At 43.0% G+C, this 21,849-nt stretch overlaps 1 protein-coding gene across 1 annotated transcript in view; it reads right to left on the minus strand.

Moving 5' to 3' along the window:
• The window catches only part of FAM13A (family with sequence similarity 13 member A), a 321,224-nt gene that overhangs the window by 109,734 nt on the left and 189,641 nt on the right, over window positions 1–21,849 (minus strand). The window contains exon 9 of the mRNA XM_082272109.1: window positions 1,450–1,491. Coding sequence (XP_082128235.1) covers window positions 1,450–1,491 — 42 coding nt within the window. The remainder of the gene's footprint in view (window positions 1–1,449; window positions 1,492–21,849) is intronic.

Below are 21,849 nucleotides of genomic sequence, written 5' to 3' on the forward strand. Positions count from 1 at the left end.
ATATATACACACACACACACACACACACACACGTCAATTAAACTCCTGGGATAATAACCTGGTCAGTCAAATAGCGGAGGGGGTTGTTCGAATCATTTCATTACCAACAAAGCAGCTGAAACTGATTAACAGGTGCACTAGGTGGGCAACAATGAGACAACCTCCAAAACAGGAATGGTTTTACAGAGGGAGGCCACTGCCATTTTTTTTCCCTACTCATCTTTTCTGACTTTTTCACTAATTTTGCATTTAGCTAGGGTCAGTGTCACCACTGGTAGGTTGAGTGACATTGCCAGAAGATTTGCTGTGTCTCCCAGCACACAGTCTCAGGAACATGGGGGAGATTCCAGGAGACACGCAGTTACTCTAGGAGAGCAGGACAGGGCCAAAGAAGGTCCTTAACTCATCAGCAGGGCCGGTCTCTGCTCCTTTGTGCAAGGATGAACATGATGAGCACTGACAGAGCCCTGCAAAATGACCTCCAGCAGACCACTGGTGTGAATGTCTCTGACCAAACAATCAAACATGACTTCATGAGGATAGCCTGTGGGCCCGACATCCTCCAGTGTGCCCTGTGCTCACTTCTTGGAACCATGGAGCTCAATTGGCGTTTGCCAATGAACAACAGAATTGGCAGGTCCGCCACTGGTGCCCTGTGCTTTTCACAGACGAGGGCAGGTTCACCCTGAACACATGTGACAGACATAAAAGGGTCTGGAGAAGCCATGGAGAACGTTATGCTGCCTGTAACATCGTTCAGCATGACCAGTTTGGTGGTGGGTCAGTGATGGTCTGGGAAAGCAGATCCATGGAGGGACGCACAGATCTCTACAGGCTAGACAATGGCACCCTGACCACCATTAGGTATCAGGATGAAATCCTTGGACCCATTGTCAAACCCTATGCTTGTGCAGTGGGTCCTGGGTTCCTCCTGGTCCATGACAATGCCCAGTCTCATGTGGCGAGCGTATTCAGCCAGTTCCTGGAGGATGAAAGACTTGATACCATTAAATGGCCCCCACGCTTGCCTGACCTAAATCCAATAGAATACCTCTGGGACATTATGTTTCGGTCCATACGACGCCGCAGCCAATTAACCTGCCAGCATGTCTTTGGAGTGTGGGAGAAAACTAGAATACACGGAGGAAACCCACGCAGGCACAGGGAGAACATGCAAACTCCAGGCAGGTAGTGCCATGGTTGGGATTTGAAACAACGACTTCAGTGCTGCAAGGTGGAAGCGCTTCCCACTAGAGCAAAATGTAAACTTGTGCAATACTATATTAGCATGATGGTGAATAAAAACTGTAATCACAGTTTTTAACAAGATTTAAAGAACCCTAAATCTGTTAGGGTATCAAAGGATAAACCATTTTCCATTTTAACCTTTTAGCTAAATACATTAGATGTGTTCAGTGTGCAGATTTGATCCAAAGATTGATAGCCTACCTCATGAAGAAGGGGGACATGGGCCGTTCATCTTCCTGAGAGCTGCAAGAAAATAAAACAACATTAACATCCAATAACAGATGGAGGAGCTGGTACAACAGACACACACATTACAAGCGTTTCCTTTACTTTGAGGTTAACCAAAAGCAGACGCCATCAGATCTGTATCTACTCTGGTTTAGCTATTAACCACTTCTGGACTGGAAAGGTTTTGCCCCCTTAATAACCCGGTTACTTTAACGTACAATTGCGCAGTCATGCAACACTGCACCCAATAGAATGGATGTCCTTCTTTTCCAATTAATAGAGCTTTCTTTTGTTTGTATTTCATCACCTGTGCGATTTTATTTTTTGCACTATAAACAAAAAAAGAGCAACAATTCATAAAAAAAAAAAAAAAAAAAGTTTTGCTTTTAGTTCTACTTTAAGTGTACCAAGACATATTCAGGAGGTTTTCCTGAGCTCAGGATGCCACCTGCTGGTGTAAATACAAGCTGTCAAAAATCTGACATGACGCATACCAACCTTGTAGCCCTAGGGTATTATTACTGAAGCATAAGGAAATCGGTGGCCACTCCAATCATTAACAAAATATGTCGCTGAGCACATGACCTGCTTTGCCCTGACATACTTATCTGCTGTTGCATCCCTTTTAAATACCCACAAAACAATAAAAGTAAATGATCTCATGGGTTTGCCTGCGAGTTAAATATGCATTATGTAACAAAATGTGTATTATGGATATCATTTGTTTCCACTAAAGTGACTTTTTACCAGCAAAATAAACTGAGCATTAACTACTTGGTCTCCAAAACACAAACGTCACATCATTGCTTCGCTAGTTCAGCATCATTGACAGTCTGATGTTAATTATACAATAAACTGCACGTAAATCATTTTTAAAGCACAAACCTACTGCCTGGACGACATAAGAGAGACAGAATACTTACATATAGGACAGTGAAGGAGAACCATTCCATGCTAACATTTGTTGAGCGCAGCCAGTGCCATACTAGTGCGCTGGTACAACAACGCTGCAGCTGTTCTGTTTAGCAGGCACAGCCAAGGTCATTCTCTCAGCTGTGGAAGATTACTGAAACCTCAATCAGGCTCCATGTAACAAACAATCATACAAGTGTCTGGAAACATACTGATACAGCTGGAAGGAACGCTACTGAACGTCAAAACACCACACCAGGTTTCTGATGAGCAAGCTTCTTCTTACATAGTTCTGGTAATGCATTCATGTAGGTGGATTGTGGGGGCACTGTGATGAGGTTCATGTATGCCGATCTATTTTAGCCGATTCTCCTTGAACCTAAAAAGGAGAGACAAGGACATCTGCCAGGGTGCATGGTTTAGTGTACACATGCCGAAAGCTTCCTGCTTGCATTCTGTATTGCTGTGTCAGGGATGGGATTACTCACTATTTACACTATGTTCCTGTTACATCAGACGTGACTATAAACTCAGAGGAAGCACTCCTAGAATAAATCATGCATGTTTACAGCAAAAAGAGCTCCTAATATTATATACACACACACACATATTATATATATATATATATATATATATATATATATATATATATATATATATATATATATATACACACAGTAAAACCTTGGTTTGAGAGTAACTTGGTTTAAGAGCGCTTTGCAAGACAAGCAAAATTTTCAAATAAATAAATATACAAGCGATGTCTTGATATACAAGTAGCCTCAAGTCACAGCTGAGTATAAAAGAGAAGAGAGGCACCTCTAAGTGTAGCAATATGGTTACATTTAATGAAGGTACAACATTTAGCAACTCACATGGTTGATGATTGGAACAGGTATATCTAAGGATGCAGGCATCAGGGGTAAAGCTGTCCACATAGACCATCCTCCACACCGCCATCTACGTCATCCCTTCCATGCTGCCCCTCGCTTTCAGATCGCTTTACTCCAGGGTGGTCTTCCCGGTCAGGATTACAGACTGGCAGCCGGCGGTGCAGAAGATAGTCAATGTGGACAGCTTTATCCCGGATGCCTGCATACTTAGATGTGCCTGTTTTATTCATCAACCACGTGAGTTGCTAAATGTTGTACCTTCATTAAATCAAACCATATTGCTACACTTAGAGGTGCCTCTCTTCTCTTTGATACTCTGTAGCTCCTGCTGGATTTTGCTTCTAATCCCCTTGTGGAAGCGGCTATTTGTGGATGGATATTTTATGGTTACACAACCTATCGCAATGCTATAATATTTTTATATGGACTATAAACTAAAGGACTTATGAATAAATTGTTGTGGAACGAATCATCTGAGTTTCCATTATTTCTTATGGGGAAATTTGCTTTGATATAAGAGTGCTTTGGATTACAAGCATGTTTCCGGAACGAATTATGCTCGCAATCCAAGGTTTTACTGTATATATATATATATATATATATATATATATATATATATATATATATATATATATATATATATATATATATGACACTGCAATACGTATATACAAGTTGCGGCTTTAAAGTGGTTTACCGGGGATATGTCTCAAGCAATCAGCCTTAACCCTAATTTTTTTTCTGTCGATTCTTTTTTCATAAAGGCAAACCGAGCGGCTGATTAGCCACTGAAATCGCTGATCGTTGCCCCCCTCCCCCCCTTCTGCCCGACGGTTTGTACGACCATAGAGGTGAGAAGAGACCAGATAGTCTCTCCCCCTCTCTATGCTCTAAGAAGACCAGAACAACGTCAAGAGGTCACTTCTGGTCTAAGGCAGAAGAAAACCACTTTTTTTTTTTTGAAAGCATAAGATCAATGGTATTTATTTATTTATTTATTTTTTTATCTGATGCTTTCAGAGGTAGAGGAGAGATTTGGGGTCTTCTAGGCCCCAGATCTCTCCATAAAAAGGACCTGTCATGCCTTATTTCTATCACAAGGGATGTTTACATTCCTTGCGATAGGCATAGAAGTGACCAATAAATAAATAAAAAAGGGGACAGTTTAAAAATAAAAAAACAAAAATTTAAAGCGCCCCATCGTCTGTTCTTGTGCACAGAAGTGAACGCATAAGCAGGCATATGCAAATTATGTTCGCACCACTCGTGAGGTATGGCAACGAACGTTACAACAAGAGCAATAATTCCAGCACTTAACCTCCTCAGTAAGGTCCCTTTCACATGGGCTTTCCGATCCGGTCTGCCTGTCAGTTCTTCAGGCGGACCGGATCGGATGCTCCATGCAGCTCTACGGAGCAGCGAATGTCAGCGGAGACATGTCCACTGACAGCCGCTGCTATCTGATTCGGTCCTTTCCATGAAATACAGACGGATGGAAAATAGGGTTTCCATCTGTCTGGAAGATCGGATATGATCAGATGAAAACGGATAAGCGAGCCGTTATCATCAGATCTCCCATAGAGGAGAGCGGGGCTCTGACAGCTCTGTCTCTGCACACAGAGCAGAAACAGAGCTGTCATCCACCTGCTCAGCGGGGGATTGGCGGATCGATCCCCGCTGAGCAAAACAGAGTCGGTCAGGCACACCGCCAGTGTGAAAGGAGCCTAACTGTAAACTGGCAACCTGTAAAAAAATTTAAAGCGTCGCCCATGGAAATTTTTAAGTTTCATAGTTTGTCGCCATTCCACGAGTGTGCGCAATTTTAAAGCCAGACATGTTAGGTATCTATTCACTTGGCATAACAATCTTTTATATTTAAAAAAAAAAAAAAATTGTGATTTAGAGGTTTTTTTTCTGCATTATATTTATAACAAAAAAAAAAAAAAAAAACACTTGACTCCACTATGACTCTTCTTATATCCATACATTTCAGTGCAGGAAACGTCACACACCCACCCTTAAACAAATGAAAAGAGGTCAATGCAGCTGGCACTGGGAGCTTTACGCTGGAGGCAAAGTACGCAATGTGAACAATGAATTCAACCTCCACCCTGATCAGTCACCTCCAACCAGCCAGTTCTTTCCAAGTTAAGGCTGGTTACAGGGTCAGTTCAAGATGCCTGTCGCAAGAAGTAGGCCAATGTATTTCAAATGTCATAAGCAATAGGAAAAAGTGTAGCTGCCATTTAACAAAATGACCACTTCGCTACAACAGTTGCACTCTGATTTCAGGTTTTGAGTTCCCTTCCCAACACACTGGTGGGGTTGATTTACTAAAACTGGAGAGTGCATAATCTGGTGAAACCCTGCAAAGAAACCAATCATCTTCCAGGTTTTTTGTCAAAGTTCAATTGAACAAGCTGGAGTAAGAAGCCAATTGGCTTCCATGCACAAATGCACCAAACTTTGCACTCTCCATTTTTAGTAAATCAACCCCACCAACACTGTGCTAACAGGGTAAAAGAACACTGTACCATAAAAAAAGGCTTCAGTGCCAGTTCACATTTATGCGATCACAGAGATTGCATGTAATTCGGAGCGCACTGCTCCTAAAATTACATGCGATGTCTGTGTGGTGCATATTCAGCCATACAGTTTGTATGGCTGAATTCGCACCGCAATCGCAAAAAATACGCACAGGACCCTTTTTTTGGTCCGCAGCAGAATTGGATTGCATGGTGGTTCACACTAGTGCGATGCGGGAACACGCTGTATATTCGCAGCATTCCAGCATCGCATAAATGTGAACCGGCACTAAAAGTGATGCAAAAATTAGGTACATCTTTTGGCAGGCCAATTAGTCTCAAAGTTCTTGTCAAGATAACCAATGCATTTTGGAGGATGCTAAATAAGTTCTGCATTCCAGTATGCCTGCAACACTGTAAAAGCCAGGAGGATGAGCACTTCCTGGTTCAGGGTTTCAGATTCCTAGCTCACCTCCCTGCTCTCTGGCTAGTGGTGGTGATGCTGATTTAAAGTGTCATGAGCAGGCTGAAGGTGGGGAGGTAACCCCAAAAATATGGAAATCTTAAGAAACAGGGGAATCACTTGCCTGTCTATGCAAAATAAAAGTGGTGTGTAAATCACAGACTTAGTAAACAGAAATACACCTGCCGAAAAATTGTTCGAAAATCTGTCATTTGGTCCGATTGTCTGTTTTTTCGTCCAGTTAATGGGCACAAATAGAAAATCGTTTTCAACTTTTCAGATGCCGAAAAATTGAAGGAACAGTTTTGAAAATCTGCCGGCCGAACGATAAATTGAAAGGTTAATGTGTTTCTCGGCCGACCTGTTTGCACTAGGCATATGTGACAAACTGAATTCATTTATGTCCATTGATCGATTTCTCTTTCGAAATTTGGTCATTACATGATTGCACGATCATCTGCTCTCACGGCCGAATTTTCGTTTTTCTAAAATGAGTTTGTCCGATATTTCGGCTAGCGAATGGCCAGCTTAAGAAATTCTTTGGCAAGTAAACCGTTCAGAAATTTCTAGTTTCACTGCATTTTCCACTTAAAGTAACACAAAAAGTAAAAAAAAAAAAAAACAATATACAAACCAAGTTTCCTTTAGAAACACTTGAAAATACATACCAGTATGAATTTCCAGTACATACTAGTCTGATCTATGCTCTTTCCAGCCACCACTAGACTGTTCATCATTCAAGACATACAGGTATGTCGGATGCCTGCATCCTTAAACTGGTCATACACACTCATCAAAAAAGCATCCAGCTCAGCAGGGACATCCAGTTCAGCAGGGATTTCGACCAGTGTAAGGCTGTTCATGCTATACAGAAGTCAAAGTTTAATCAAGTTCTGTCAAAGTAACATACTGGCTGCAGCCACTGTTCAGTATTCTGAGAGGGGCAGGTCCTACTGCCAGAATACTATCCTGGCTGGGGGTGAATGTGGGGTAGGTGAATGGGAATTCCTTTATCCACCTCGTTTGTGTGGATGGAGGCACCTGTTACACTAAAGGCAGCCATAGACAGTTTGAATCTTGGCCTGTTTAGTAAAGGGCCGGCCGGCATTCAAACCACGTATGGACAGGCTGAATGTATCAAAGTCGATGAATCGAGCAACTTGGGTTCAACCAGCCTGTTGGATTTTACACGCAATTATTGCTGGCGGCTCTCTTGGGGGGGGGACGGCTCCCTGGTCTCCCCACCGGGAGAACACAATAGCTCTGTGGGAAGGATATCCCCATTAACAATGACTATGTTAGAATGGTGAAAAAAAAAAAAAAAATCTAGCAATTTTTAACCGCACCCAATTTGCATAACATGTGAACATGACCGGCTTTCAATGGAGCCAGTTCTCACATGTCCAGGGTAGCCGCGGGGCGGTTTTGAAAAGGGTCCTTTGTTCAGGGTCCGGTTCAGGTGCGAATTCAGGTAAAAACTCGTACCTGAATAGCACCTGAACAGGTGAACAGAAAAGCACCAGACTCCGGACTGCAAACCGCAGCCGGACATGTGTGATCCCAGTCTTAGTGTTTCCCTTCATAGCTGCAAGCAAACCCTAAAGCCGCCTACACACGATAAGAAATTCGGAAGGGAAATTTCGTCCGACGACCGATCTGCCGATTTTCGGATTGTTAGTATGGTGCTTTCGACAGCCGACTCCGACTTTTCGGCTGACAAAATCCTGATGTGCAAGCTATAAAATTTTTGTCGTCCGTAATACAACGTCCGATTTTCGTCTCATTAGTATAGATTTCGACTGAAAAAATCTTAAGAGCAAGACTAGGCATGCTCAGAGATGAAAGAACACATACAAAACAATCCAACGCACGACATCACTTCTGAAGTAGAATTCTGTCGTACGGGAAAATTCGTATGAAAATAACCTCTTCACTTTCCACATCAGACAAGCATGCCACAAAAAATGGACGACAGATCGGTCGATAATCTGATCGGGTGTACAGGGCTTAACAGTGTTGGATGTTGAAGACTGCAGGGATGGTGGTAGCTCTGCATGACAGGATAGATTGGCTGTAAGGAGCCTCTGCTGCTAAGAATACATACATTAGGCTGCTTTTTTACATGATTTTTTTTTTTTAGCAACACTGTAGCTTTAAACTTGCCTCTCGACCGTTGATTAACATTAATGCATTGATCTGGAATACCAAATTTGCTTCTCCATGTAAAACGCATAGTCTGCTTGAGTGGAGATTACCATGAAGTTGCTGAATAAGTTGTGTAATAACCTCAGTGAACCATCAGAAATGCATCAGCAGCCATATAATACATTAAGCATTAAATACGACAGAGAAGATAATGTATAATACTACTTAGGTTAAAGTAAATCGGTCTCTGAGCACTTCCGCTGCTGTCAAAGATAGCAGATTATCTCTGGGATAACGTTTATATGAGAATATAGGATCTGCATAAAATACTGGAAACGAATTTCTACAACCATGGAGGACAGAACTTGTGCTGACTAAATTAGATTTTACATTTATTAGAATTATGACTATTACCACCAATACCTCTCATATTATAACATGCTAACATTTCCCTCAATGCTGGGAAAGAAGGCAGCCACACAGGGACAAAATACAATGGAGAGTGTACAATGCTGTCTGTGATAGACCAGTGATTGGGACACGTGAAAAGGTATGACTATCTGTTCACGTGTGATGAACGTGATCGGTTCCCAGCAGCACACAGTGCGGGCACTTCAGAGGTAAGGCTGGAAAGGAACTACAGAGAGAATACTTCATAAGCTTGATGTGAATCGGACAAGTACCGCCATAGGCTGTAAAACCACTTGTTATCCTAATGGGAACAACATTCAAGAACTCCGGACCAAAAAAATGGTTCACAGAATATGAAGTGTTCTACGAACGGGCAAGGGAACTAAAAGGGGCATACAAATAACAGTCTGGCTTCCACCTATGAAAGCCTACAGCAGGCCGGAAGTATAACGAGAAATAGATTATCTGGCCTCAATGAAAGTGCAAGTAAAAAGTACGAAGATACTTAAGCCTAGTACACGCTATTAGAAAATCTGACAAAAAATCCGTATTCAAAATAACGGTTTGATTTTCTGTTTTTGTCCACTGCTTTCGAGAACTAATATCTACTGTTCAGACGAACATTTCCAAAGGGACATGTTGGAAAAATGTTCTTGTTTGTTATCATACCGTTGGATTTTCATTAAATTAGTACAGTATTCGCCCTATAAAAAACTAATGAGCAAGTCCACGCACGGTCAGAAACAAGGTTTAATGATAGACTAGACATAGACCAAAGCTATGTACGTGGGACGTTCTTCTCGGTCGTTCAAGAATTGTTGTACCATTTTACGCATTCTCGTTTTCAACATGGGACGAGGACATGGAAAAATGCGAACAATCGTTCATCCAATTTTAACACAATTTTTAAAACTCAAGAATAACGTCACTCCCTTTACTCCCCCTGTATTTCTCACTCTCTTAAGGTCCATACACACGATAAGAAAATCTGCAGGGAAAATTCATCCGACGACCGATCTGCCGATTTTGGGATTGTTAGTATGGTGCTTTCGACAGCCAATTCTGAATTTTCAGCTGACAAAATCCTGATGTGCAGGCTATAAAATTTTTGTTGTCTGTAATACAACGTCCGATTTTCGTCTCCATTAGTACAGATTTCGACTGAAAAAAATCTTAAGAACAAGACTAGGCATGCTCAGAGACGAAAGAACACATACAAAGCAATCCAACACATGACATCACTTCTGAAGTAGAATTCTGTCGTACGGGAAAATTCGTATGAAAATAACCTCTTCACTTTCCACATCAGACAAGCATGCCACAAAAAACGGACGACAGATCGTTCGATAATCTGATCGTGTGTACGGGCCTTAACAAGTTATCCAGGGTTGTCCTCTATTCACATACCTACCTGTCCAGTGGATCCAGCGTTGTCCTGCTTTGATCCCTTAATACACAATTTGCCCTGATATCATTCAGGCTTGCCCTATTCTGGCCACTGTGAATGGAAAGTGAAGCATCCAGAATATGTGATGTACATATCCCAGCAGGCTTTAAAAGTAGTTAAGGGGTTATTCTTGCCTAGATGGCCAGGGGACAGGGTTAACCACAAATTCTGACTGGGGAAAGGAGGTCCAACATTAGCGGTCAGTTTACCTGCTGAAAAAGAGAAAGAAGGCCTATTAGAGTGATGACTTCATCAGTTAGAAAATCAGAGGGTGCATTTCTGACCTAGCCCTGGTGCAGCAATAAAAGTTTGAGAACCTGCCCGTTCCGGCAGGGGTGCATAAGTCACAAAACTACCTAACGCCATCTACTGCACATGCATTTAGGCATGTTAAGTGTGAGCAATAATGGAGTCTATTAGCCTACTGCAACTCCCTTCTCACTGGCTTACCTTTAAATAGGCTATCCCCCTACTCAGTACATTATGAATGCTGCTGCCAGACTCATCCACCATACAAACTGCTCAGCGTCTGCTACTTCTCTCTGCCAAACCCTCCACTGGATGCCACTCACCCAATGTATTCTATTCAAAATACTAACCTTCAAAGCCATCCACAACTTGGCCCCCAACTACATCACTAACCTAGTCTCAAAATACCAACCAAATCGTTCTTAGTTCCTCCCAAGACCTCCTGCTCTCTGGCTCCCTTGTCATCTCCTCCCATGCCTGCCTCCAAGACTTCTCCCGAGCCTCTCCCATCCTTTGGAATTCCCTACCCTAATCTGTACAACTATCTCCAATTCTGTCCACTTTGAGGCGATCCCTGAAAACCTATTTTCAGAGAAGCCTGTCCTGCACACACAACTGTATTTATTTCTTCCATCGTCTCATCCCCCAGAGTTATTACTTTTTTTTTTATTACTTGACCCTTCCTTCTAGATTGTAATCTCTGAAGTGCAGGGCCCTTTAATTCCTATTATATTAAATTGTATTGCAATTGTACTGTCTGCCCTCACATTGTAAAGCACTGCGCAAACTGTTGGTGCTATATAAATCCTGTATGATAATTAGCCAGAATATTCATTTGTTCTTTACATTGGAATGCATTAATGCTCTAACGTGCCTAGAATTTAGACGCTTTTAGGCACGTCAAGCATTTTTTCTGCACTTCAGCTCTTCTCCTGGACATGCCTGTGATGGGTTTTGTTCAGCCTGTAAATGCCTATGTGTACAGGGACACAAACTAACATAGGAGGTCCTTCTACAGGCTGAGAAAATAAATGCCAAATGGCCTGTAAAAGAGATGCTTTTTAAACCCTGTGTGCATAAGGCCTAATACCGTCTTATATCAGTGGGATAATTGTAACCTTCCATCTTTGCAGGATATTGAATAATATTCACATTGTTCATAGAACACACATTTTAAGATCCTTAGGGGCTGATTTACGAAAAATTGAGTGTGCAAAGTCTGATGCAGCTGTGCATGGCAGCTAATCAACTTTTACCGTGTTTCCCCAAAAATAGAACCGGGTCTTATATTCATTTTGGCACCAAAAGACACAGTAGGGCTTATTTTCGGTGTAGGTCTTATCTGTAATATGCTGTTTTCTCTTTCCCTGCCTGTCAGGAATCCCCTGTGTGAACCTAGTAAAAGTGGTTGTAAAATCCTGGCACCCACTCTATTACGGTGTTATAGAATGTCCAGTGTGTTTCTGTAATCGAATTGTGTGAAATACCTTCGGTACAGCGCCGCTCAGCTCATCTCCCGCTCTGCTCTCTTTTCCCCCGCTGACAGCTTGGGGTCACAGAAGCGCCAGCAGAGGGAGGAGAGAGCAGAGATACAATAATGTGTGTGATACCGACAGCGGTCAGCAGAAGGAGGAGAGAGCAGAGATACAGGAATGTGAACGATACCGACAGCTGCCAGCAGAGGGAGGAGAGAGCTGAGATACAGGAATGTGAGCGATACCGACAGCGGCCAGCAGTGGGAGGAGAGAGCTGAGATACAGGAATGTGTGCTTCCCTGACCCGCTCTGAATACGGCAGAGGGGAGGGCTGAGATCCCCACTGACAGCTATGAGAGGAGGAGAGGAGCAGAGTTGGAGATCAGCTGTGCGCCGCTGTACCAAAGGTATTTCACACAATTAGATTACAGAAACACACTGGCCATTATTTCACACTGTAATAGAGTGGATGTTAGGATAGGATTTTAGAAACACTTTAAACTAGGGCTTATTTTCGGGGTAGGCCTTAGATTACAGCCCTCCCCGAAAATAACAGTAGGTCTTATTTTCGGGGAAACACGGTACCTTTAGCTTGTTCAATTAAGCTTTGACAAAAAAACTGGAAGCTGATTGGTTTCTATGCAGAGCTGCCCCAGATTTTGCACCCTCCAGTTTTAGTAAATCAACCCCTTAGGGTCAGATGTTTCCAGGCAGGCCTGATTTAATAAACTTGGTTATGTTCCACTTGTTCTTCGACTAATAAAAACACTAGCAGAATAAGAAATCGCAGAAAAGAAAAAAAAAAAAAAAAAGGACAGCTTTTAACCACCTCCCACCCGGGCCATAGTACATATACGGCCGGGTGGGAGTCTCGTCCTTCTGAATGGACGTTCCGGAACGTCCTTCAGAAGGAGAGAGGTCGCGCCGCCGCGGGCACGCGCAGCGGCGCGATCTCGATGTGCCTGTGTTCCTAGGACACAGAGCAACAAGACTCGGCAGGAGGGCCCTGTGATTGGCCCTCCTGATCACATGACGGCTGTGACCAATCACAGCCGTCATGTAATGTCAATACAGCCGTTGTAACGGCTTCGATCTCTTCTCCTCCTGACAGATCCTGTCAGTGAGGAGAAGATCAGAGGATTGATTCTGCAGCCAGGGTGATCAGTGAGTATTTCTAATTACTCACTGATCACAGGGGGGGTCTGTGCTGGTAATCAGATGATTGATTACCAGTGCAGCCCTGGGGGGAGGGGATGCCACTAGAGCCACCAGGGATGCCCACCCATGACCACCAGGGATGCCCACCATGACCACCAGGGATGGCAAACAGGGCTCAGAGAGCCTGCCAGTGGTGCCCCCCTATCAGTGCTGCCCACCAATGCCATCTATCAGTGCTGCCCACCAGTGCCCATTATTGCCATCTATCAGTGCCGCCCACCAGTGCCCATTATTGCCCACCAGTGCCCCCCATCAGTGCCGCCCATCAGTGCCGCCTATCAGTGCCCATCAGTGCCGCCCATCAGTGCCGCCTATCAGTGCCCATCAGTGCCGCCCATCAGCGCTGCCTATCAGTGCCCATCAGCGCTGCCTATCAGTGCCCATCAGCGCTGCCTATCAGTGCCCATCAGCGCTGCCTATCAGTGCTATCTATCAGTGCCACATATCAGTGCCCATCAGTGCTGCATATCAGTGCTGCATATCAGTGCCCATCAGTGCTGCATATCAGTGCCACCCCATCAGTGCCACCCCATCAGTGTCTCCTCATCAGTTCCTGTCAGTGCGGCGTCATCAGTGCTCATCAGTGCAGGAAAAAACGTATCCATTTACAAAATTTTATAACCTAAACAAAAAAACTTTTTTTTTTCAAACTTTTCGGTCTTTTTTTATTTGTGCACCAAAAAAGAAAAAACCTGGCGGTGATCAAATACCACCAAAAGAAAGCTCTATTTGTGGGGAAAAAATGACATAAATTTGGTTTAGGTACAGTGTTGCATGACCGCGCAATTGTCATTCAAAATGCAACAGTGCTAAAAGCTGAAAATTGGTCTGGGAAGGAAGGGGGTTTAAGTGCCCAGTATTGAGATAGTTAAAAAGCCACAGCACAACTGTAAAATGTAGTGCTGTAAGCAAATCATCTAACATGTAGCAGAACACATTGAATATTTATTTTCTGGTCTGGATACGAGCTCAGATCTGTACAAGCCACATGTCATATTACTAGCAAACAAGCAACTGCAGCAACACAGGTCAAACTGATGGGAGCAGCTGCTTAGCACAACAGGAAAAGAAAACAGGCACGTATGGGGCCTATAAAAAAGTCTTGACATTAAAATAAGACCATGCAAGGGCTGCGTTTTGTTGTTTTTTCACCCTGTAACCACAGCAATAGTACTCCGTACAGGATTACCCAGCTATCCCATGCTCTTTGCTCATATTCCATGCCCTTTGCTCATGTGATGGACTGAAAAAAAAATAAATAAAAAAAAAGATAATAAGGGTTCTAATTTTGTTAAATGTATTTCTGTCTGTGCATAAGTAAATGGGTTGCTCCCTCCTGTCTGTGCATACGTAAATGGGTTGCATACATTATAAAGTACCAGCGCCTGCTACTTATTACAACACTGAGACTGATTACTTGGTTATTTTAAAGACAATGTAGCAGAGATAAAAGTCTGTGGGAACTATATTGCAGTCAGCATACATCAGTATGAAAAACATGATAAACGATCGAAAACATTACGATATTCAAGAATTATGCAGAAGTCGAAGCAGAACTTGACATCCAAAAGGGAGTTAGCATCATAAGAATCCCCTCAGCCCCAAGAAGATTTACAGGGAATTTTTTTTTTTTGGGGGGGGTTTGTGTTTTTTAAAATGTTTGTTTTTAGTCTATCCCCGTTCTGCCCTAGGCCAGAATGACAAGTATCTGGTCCTGCCTTTGGCGAACCCTGAAAAGTCATCTGGTCAGTGAGGCCTAAACTGTCTTGACCTAACAAATTGTACTTTCTCCTTCAGCTCATCCTTACCAGGGACTGTATGACTTTTTCTATCACATGACCTCCCTTTTTGGATTGTAAGCTCTTGCAAGCAGGATCCTCTGATCTCTCTTCTATTGAATTGTATTGGAACTGTACTGCCTCCCTCTATTTGGTAAAGTGCTGTGCAAAGTTTCTGCCTTATATCAATCCGGAATAATAATAATTCACATCTGAGGTACAGAGTTTTAAATACAGTGTAAAACGTGTTTGAACATCTAAAGTGTAAGATTAATTTTACAAGTTTAAAGTACTCCACTCCCCCCACCTACTAAAGTTTTTTTTTTTTAATGTGACACAGTATTCACGCAGCTGTTTTTCAAATGCAATTTTTGGGGGAAAAGGCTTTTTTTTAGCATTGTCTCTGGATAGTAAAATTTTCTTTTTTTTCTTTTAATGTGACATGTTTGGTATCTATTTACCTGGCGTAGCATTTTTTTCATACTTTACAAAAAAAATTAAAATTAGGTTATGTATTTTTTATTTTTTTTTGCATTAAAATTCAAAAAAAGTGTATTTTTTTTTTAAATTAGTACTTTAGATTTACAGAGGAGGTCTGGTGCTACAATTACTGTCCATGAACTGACATTCATGGCGATACCTCACATGTGTGGTATGATCGCTGTTTGCGTGACCGACACGTGCATTCACCTTTGCGTGCTAGCACGGGGGGACATGGCGCGACATGGGCACTTTAAAACCTTTTTTTTTTTTTTTTTTTATTATTAATGGACTTTATTTTGACACTGTTGCCTTAATTATTTTTTTTTTTTTTATGTTTACTTTTATTGCAGTCACAAGGAATGCAAACATCCTTTTTGACAGTATTAGGCCTCTTTCACACTGGCGTTCCGTATGTCCGTATATTACCCCATCCGTTTGCGAATGATATACGGACATAATGCATGTCAATGGGATTGCGGATGTCAGCGGATGACCATCCGCTGACATCCGATTTGCGTCCTTTCAGTTCAATTCCGTTCCAACGGAACAGAACCCTATTTTTCCTCCTGTTTCAAAAACAGAAATGACGCAAAATCGGGTGTCAGCGGTGTCATCCGCTGACATCCGCAATCCAGTAGACCTACATTATGTCCGTATATCATCCGCAAATGGATGGGATGATATGCGGACATACGGACCGGATGAAACAAGTGTCATCCGTGTCCGTAAAAAAAAAAAGTGCCGGGAGCGGATCTAAATATGGTCCGCTCCATGTGAAAGAGGCCTTAGGCATGTGACAGGTACTCCTTATGAAGGGATCTGGGGTCTACAAAACCCCAAATCCCTCCTCTGTTCTTGAAAGCATTCAAAGACACCAAGATCAGCGTTTTTGAATACTTTTGATTTAACCACTTAAGCCCCGGAGGATTTGGCTGCTAAAGGACCAGGGGTTTTTTTGCGATTTTTTACTGCGTGACTTTAACGGACAATTGCGCGGTCGTGCGACGCTGTACCTAAACGAATTTGACGTCCTTTTTTTCCCACAAACAGAGCTTTCTTTTGGTGGTATTTGATCACCTGTGCGATTTTTTGATCACGCGCTATAAACAAAAAAAGAGCGTAAATTTTGCAAAAATAACAATATTTTTCACATTTTTTTATATGAAATTCCCCCCAAAAAAAAGTAAAAATCAAAATTTTTTAACATTTTTCGGCCAATTTGTTTTATGCTACCTATGTTTGGTAAAAAAAAAATCGCAAAACGCGTATTTTGATTGGTTTGCGCAAAAGTTATCGCGTTTACTAACAAAGGGAAAGATTTTTGTCATTTTTGGTGTTTTTTTTTTTAACGCGTAATGGCGGCGATCTGCGATTTTTTTTCGGTACTGCGACATTGCGGCGGACAGATCGGACCCTTGACTGACATTTTTGACACTTTTGGGGGTACCAGTGACATTACTGCAGTAATCAGTGCTATACATATGCACTGTTACTGCAAAAATGACACTGGCAGGGAAGGGGTTAACTTTATTGGACAGGGAGGGGTTAAGTGTGTCCTAGGGGCGTGCTTTCTACTGTGCAGGGACATTCCTATTGGTGTAAAAGCAAAGATCAACCGTTCTACATAGTAGAACGGTCAGATCTTCACTTTTACACAGGGAGAACTGACAGGCAGCTTGTTTACACAAGCTGCTCTGTCTTTCTCCCTTCACAGGAGCGATCGCAGTGTGACTGGCGGACATCGAGTCCGCCGGTCACACGCACTGACTTGCCTGTGAACGAGCCGCGGCGGGCGCGCGCCTCGGCGGGCGCGCGCCCGCCCGCGATAGGCTCGCAAGTCAGTGACAGGCGAGTGACGTACCGATACGTCACTCTGCCTGGCCGGGGCTGACCGCCGCAGTATATAGTCGTGCGGCGGTCGGCAACCGGTTAAAAAAAAAAGTGCTGCTGACATCCGGGTAAACCAGAAGTGATGTCATGCCATTGATTACGGGTACCATAGTGGAGACCCAATCAAAGCTGATCCTGCCTTTGTATGGGTCTCTGACTAGCCGGCAGATGTGCTGGCTAATAGCTCAGGTCTCCCGTTGGGACGGGGGGGGACCAAGAGAGCTGCAGAAGGCAACTTGTAATGGCAATCAAGAGGCTCAGATTGCGCATACAAAGAGCCGACCGTCATTATCCCGGTACAAGCATTTGAAGTCAAATGATGTACTAGGTAGGAGATTTGGCGGCAAGTGGTTAAAATGGAAATACACTGCATCTGAACACCACAAACCCAAACAAGTGATTTCATTCCATTTTAATATTTAAATCAAATAAATATCAAACATCGGAATACATTGAGCTTCTGAATAGCTCCACCTAAAAAATGGACAGGTGGACCTGTTGGGAACAGCAAGTGTGAAAAGGGCCTACTATCTAGGAGGAAATTTCCCCTAATTTTATCTTCAAAAGAAGAAGAAAAGCAAGGCTCCCTAATGGGACACAGAGATGGCAAAACAAAAAAACTTGGAGTTCTAACCATTCCTAACTCACTAGAAATACACTACTCAAAAAAAACTTAAAGGAACACTTTTAATCAGAGTATAGCATCAAGTCAATTAAACTCCTGGGATATTGATCTGGTCAGTTAGGTAGCAGAGGAGGTTGTTAATCATTTTCAGCTGCTTTGGTGTTAATAAAATGAACAGGTGCACTAGATGGGCAACAATGAGACAACCCCCAAAACAGGAATGGTTTTACAGGTGGAGGCCACTGACCTTTTTTTCCCTACTCAGCATTTCTGACTGTTTTTCACTAGTTTTGCATTTGGCTAGGGTCAGTGTCACTACTGGTAGCACGAGGCAATACCTGGACCCTATAGAGGTTGCACAGGCAGTCAAACTCCGTCAGGATGGCACATCAATAGGTGCCATTGCTAGAAGGTTTGATGTGTCTCCCAGCACAGTCTCAAGAGCAAGGAGGAGATTCCAGGAGACAGGCAGCTACTTTACGAGCTTGACAGAGCTGTAGAAGGTCCTTAACCCATCAGCAGGACCAGTATCTGCTCCTTTGTGCAGAGGAACATGATGAGCACTGCCAGAGCCCTACAAAATGCCCCCTAGCAGGCCACTCGTGTGAATGACTCTGACCAAACAATCAGAAACTGACTTCATGTGGGTGGCCTGAGGGCAAGACCTCCTCTAGGGGGCCCTGTGCTCACTGCCTGGCATCGTGGAGCTCGACTGGCATTTGCCATTGAACACCAGAATTGGCAGTTCCGCCACTGGCACCCAGTGTTTTTCACAGATGAGAGCAGGTTGACCCTGAGCACATGTAACAGAAGGAAAGGGTCTGGAGAAGCCGTGGAGAATGTTATGCTGCCTGTAACATCTTTCAGCATGACCGGTTAGGTGGTGGGTCAGTAATGGTATGGGGGAGCATACCTTTGGAAGGATGCAGAGACCTCTACAGGCTAGACAATGGCACCCTGACTGCCATTAGGTTTCGGGATGAAATCCTTGGACCCATTGTCAAACCCTACGCTGGTGCAGTGGGTCCTGGGTTCCTCCTGGTGCACGACAACGCCCAGCCTCACGTGGCGAGCGTATGCACCCAAGTTCTGGAGGATGAAAGAACTGATACCATTGAGTAGCCCCCACGCTTACCCGACCTAAATCCATTAGAACACCTCTGGGACATTATGTTTCGGTCCATCTGACGCTGCCAGGTTGCACCTCAGTCTATTCAGGAGCTCAGTGATGCCCTAGTCCAGATCTGAGACGACACCATCCGTCCTCTCATTAGGAGCATGCCCCGACATCGTCAGGCATGCATACAAGCACATGGGGGCCATACAAACTATCATTTGAGTTGCTGCAATGAAATTTCAATTAAATGGTCTATCATGCTGCATCATTTTTTGCTTTGATTTTCACGGTGTCTTTGAATTCAGCCCTCTGTAGGTTGATAATTTTAAATTCCCATCAAACGATGTGGCATCCTTTCGTTCCTAACACATTACCCAGTCTATATCAGTATAGATATCCAGCATGATATTTTTCCCTATTGAGATCTGATGTGTTTTTTTTTCTTTTTAACAGTGTATATTTCCATGTCCAAGAATACAAATAAAATGGGAAACCAGTGCTGCTAAATTGTTCTTTAATCAAAAGCCAATAAAAAATAAAAATAAAACAGGCCCACTGACTGCTTTAATGGAATGTGCCAGAAAACGAAACTGTACGAGAAAGGCAACTCCCATGTGAGGCTTCTCTGTAGGACATTAGTGAGAAGGTTCGGCTTCACAGCCCTGTGCCTTTCTAAGACAAGAACTTCGCTCTCTAACAGATTCCATTAAAGTCAGTGCATTGCTTGATTTCATCAACCACAGAGGCTGCATAATTCATGCGAGTCTGTAATTAAAAGGATAACTTGGCAACCTGGAAGGAGATGTCTGCTAATCATGAGTATTCAGTAATATATGTCATGGAGACACAGCTTGTCTGATATGCTCTTAAAAAAAAAAAAAAAAAATTAATATACACACACACACACATATATATATACACATACATACATACATATACATACATACATACAGTGGGTACGGAAAGTATTCAGACCCCCTTAAATTTTTCACTCTTTGTTATATTGCAGCCATTTGCTAAAATCATTTAGGTTCATTCTTCTTCCTCATGAATGTACACATAGCACCCCATACTGACAGAAAAACACAGAATTGTTGACATTGTTGCAGATTTATTAAAAAAGAAAAACTGAAATATCACATGGTCCTAAGTATTCAGACCCTTTGCTCAGTATTTAGTAGAAGCCCCCTTTTGATCTAATACAGCCAGGAGTCTTTTTGGGAAAGATGCAACAAGTCTTTCACACCTGGATTTGGGGATCCTCTGTCATTCCTCCTTGCAGATCCTCTCCAGTTCTGTCAGGTTGGATGGTAAACGTTGGTGGACAGCTATTTTTAGGTCTCTTCAGAGATGCTCAATTGGGTTTAAGTCAGGGCTCTGGCTGGGCCATTCAAGAACAGTCACGGAGTTGTTGTGAAGCCACTCCTTCGTTATTTTAGCTGTGTGCTTAGGGTCATTGTCTTGTCGGAAGGTAAACCTTCGGCCCAGTCTGAGGTCCAGAGCACTCTGGAGAAGGTTTTTGTCCAGGATATCCCTGTACTTGGCCGCATTCATCTTTCCCTCGATTGCAACCAGTCGTCCTGTCCCTGCAGCTGAAAAACACCCCCACAGCATGATGCTGCCACCACCATGCTTCACTGTTGGGACTGTATTGGACAGGTGATGAGCAGTGCCTGGTTTTCTCCACACATACCGCTTAGAATTAAGGCCAAAAAGTTCTATTTAGGTCTCATCAGACCAGAGAATCTTATTTCTCACCATCTTGGAGTCCTTCAGGTGTTTTTTAGCAAACTCCATGCGGGCTTTCATGTGTCTTACAGTGAGGAGAGGCTTCCGTCGGGCCACTCTGCCATAAAGCCCCGACTGGTGGAGGGCTGCAGTGATGGTTGACTTTCTACAACTTTCTCCCATCTCCTGACTGCATCTCTGGAGCTCAGCCACAGTGATCTTTGGGTTCTTCTTTACCTCTCTCACCAATGCTCTTCTCCCCCGATAGCTCAGTTTGGCCAGACGGCCAGCTCTAGGAAGGGTTCTGGTCACCCCAAACGTCTTCCATTTGAGGGTTATGGAGGCCACTGTGCTCTTAGGAACCTTAAGTGAAGCAGAAATCTTTTTGTAACCTTGGCCAGATCTGTGCCTTGTCTCTGAGCTCTTCAGGCAGTTCCTTTGACCTCATGATTCTCATTTGCTCTGACATGCATTGTGATCTGGAAGGTCTTATATAGACAGGTGTGTGGCTTTCCTAATCAAGTCCAATCAGTATAATCAAACACAGCTGGACTCAAATGAAGGTGTAGAACCATCTCAAGGATGATCAGAAGAAATGGAAAGCACCTGAGTTAAATATATGAGTGTCACAGCAAAGGGTCTGAATACTTAGGACCATGTGATATTTCAGTTTTTCTTTTTTAATAAATCTGCAACAATGTCAACAATTCTGTGTTTTTCTGTCAGTATGGGGTGCTATGTGTACATTCATGAGGAAGAAGAATGAACTTAAATGATTTTAGCAAATGGCTGCAATATAACAAAGATACTTTCCGTACCCACTGTGTATGTATATATATATATATATATATATATATATATACACACACACACACACACACACACACACACACAAAACATAGTGATTTCTATAGGCATCCGATGCATTTCACTAAAGTTAGAGCCTAATGTCAAAATGTGTAACTGTACCTTTCTTTTTAGCATTAGAATAACATAAGGTGCTGATTGCAGCAA

The sequence above is a fragment of the Pelophylax lessonae genome (genome assembly GCF_965119305.1).
Source record: "Pelophylax lessonae genome assembly, chromosome: 1".
In the NCBI taxonomy this organism is placed as follows: Eukaryota; Metazoa; Chordata; class Amphibia; order Anura; family Ranidae; genus Pelophylax; species Pelophylax lessonae.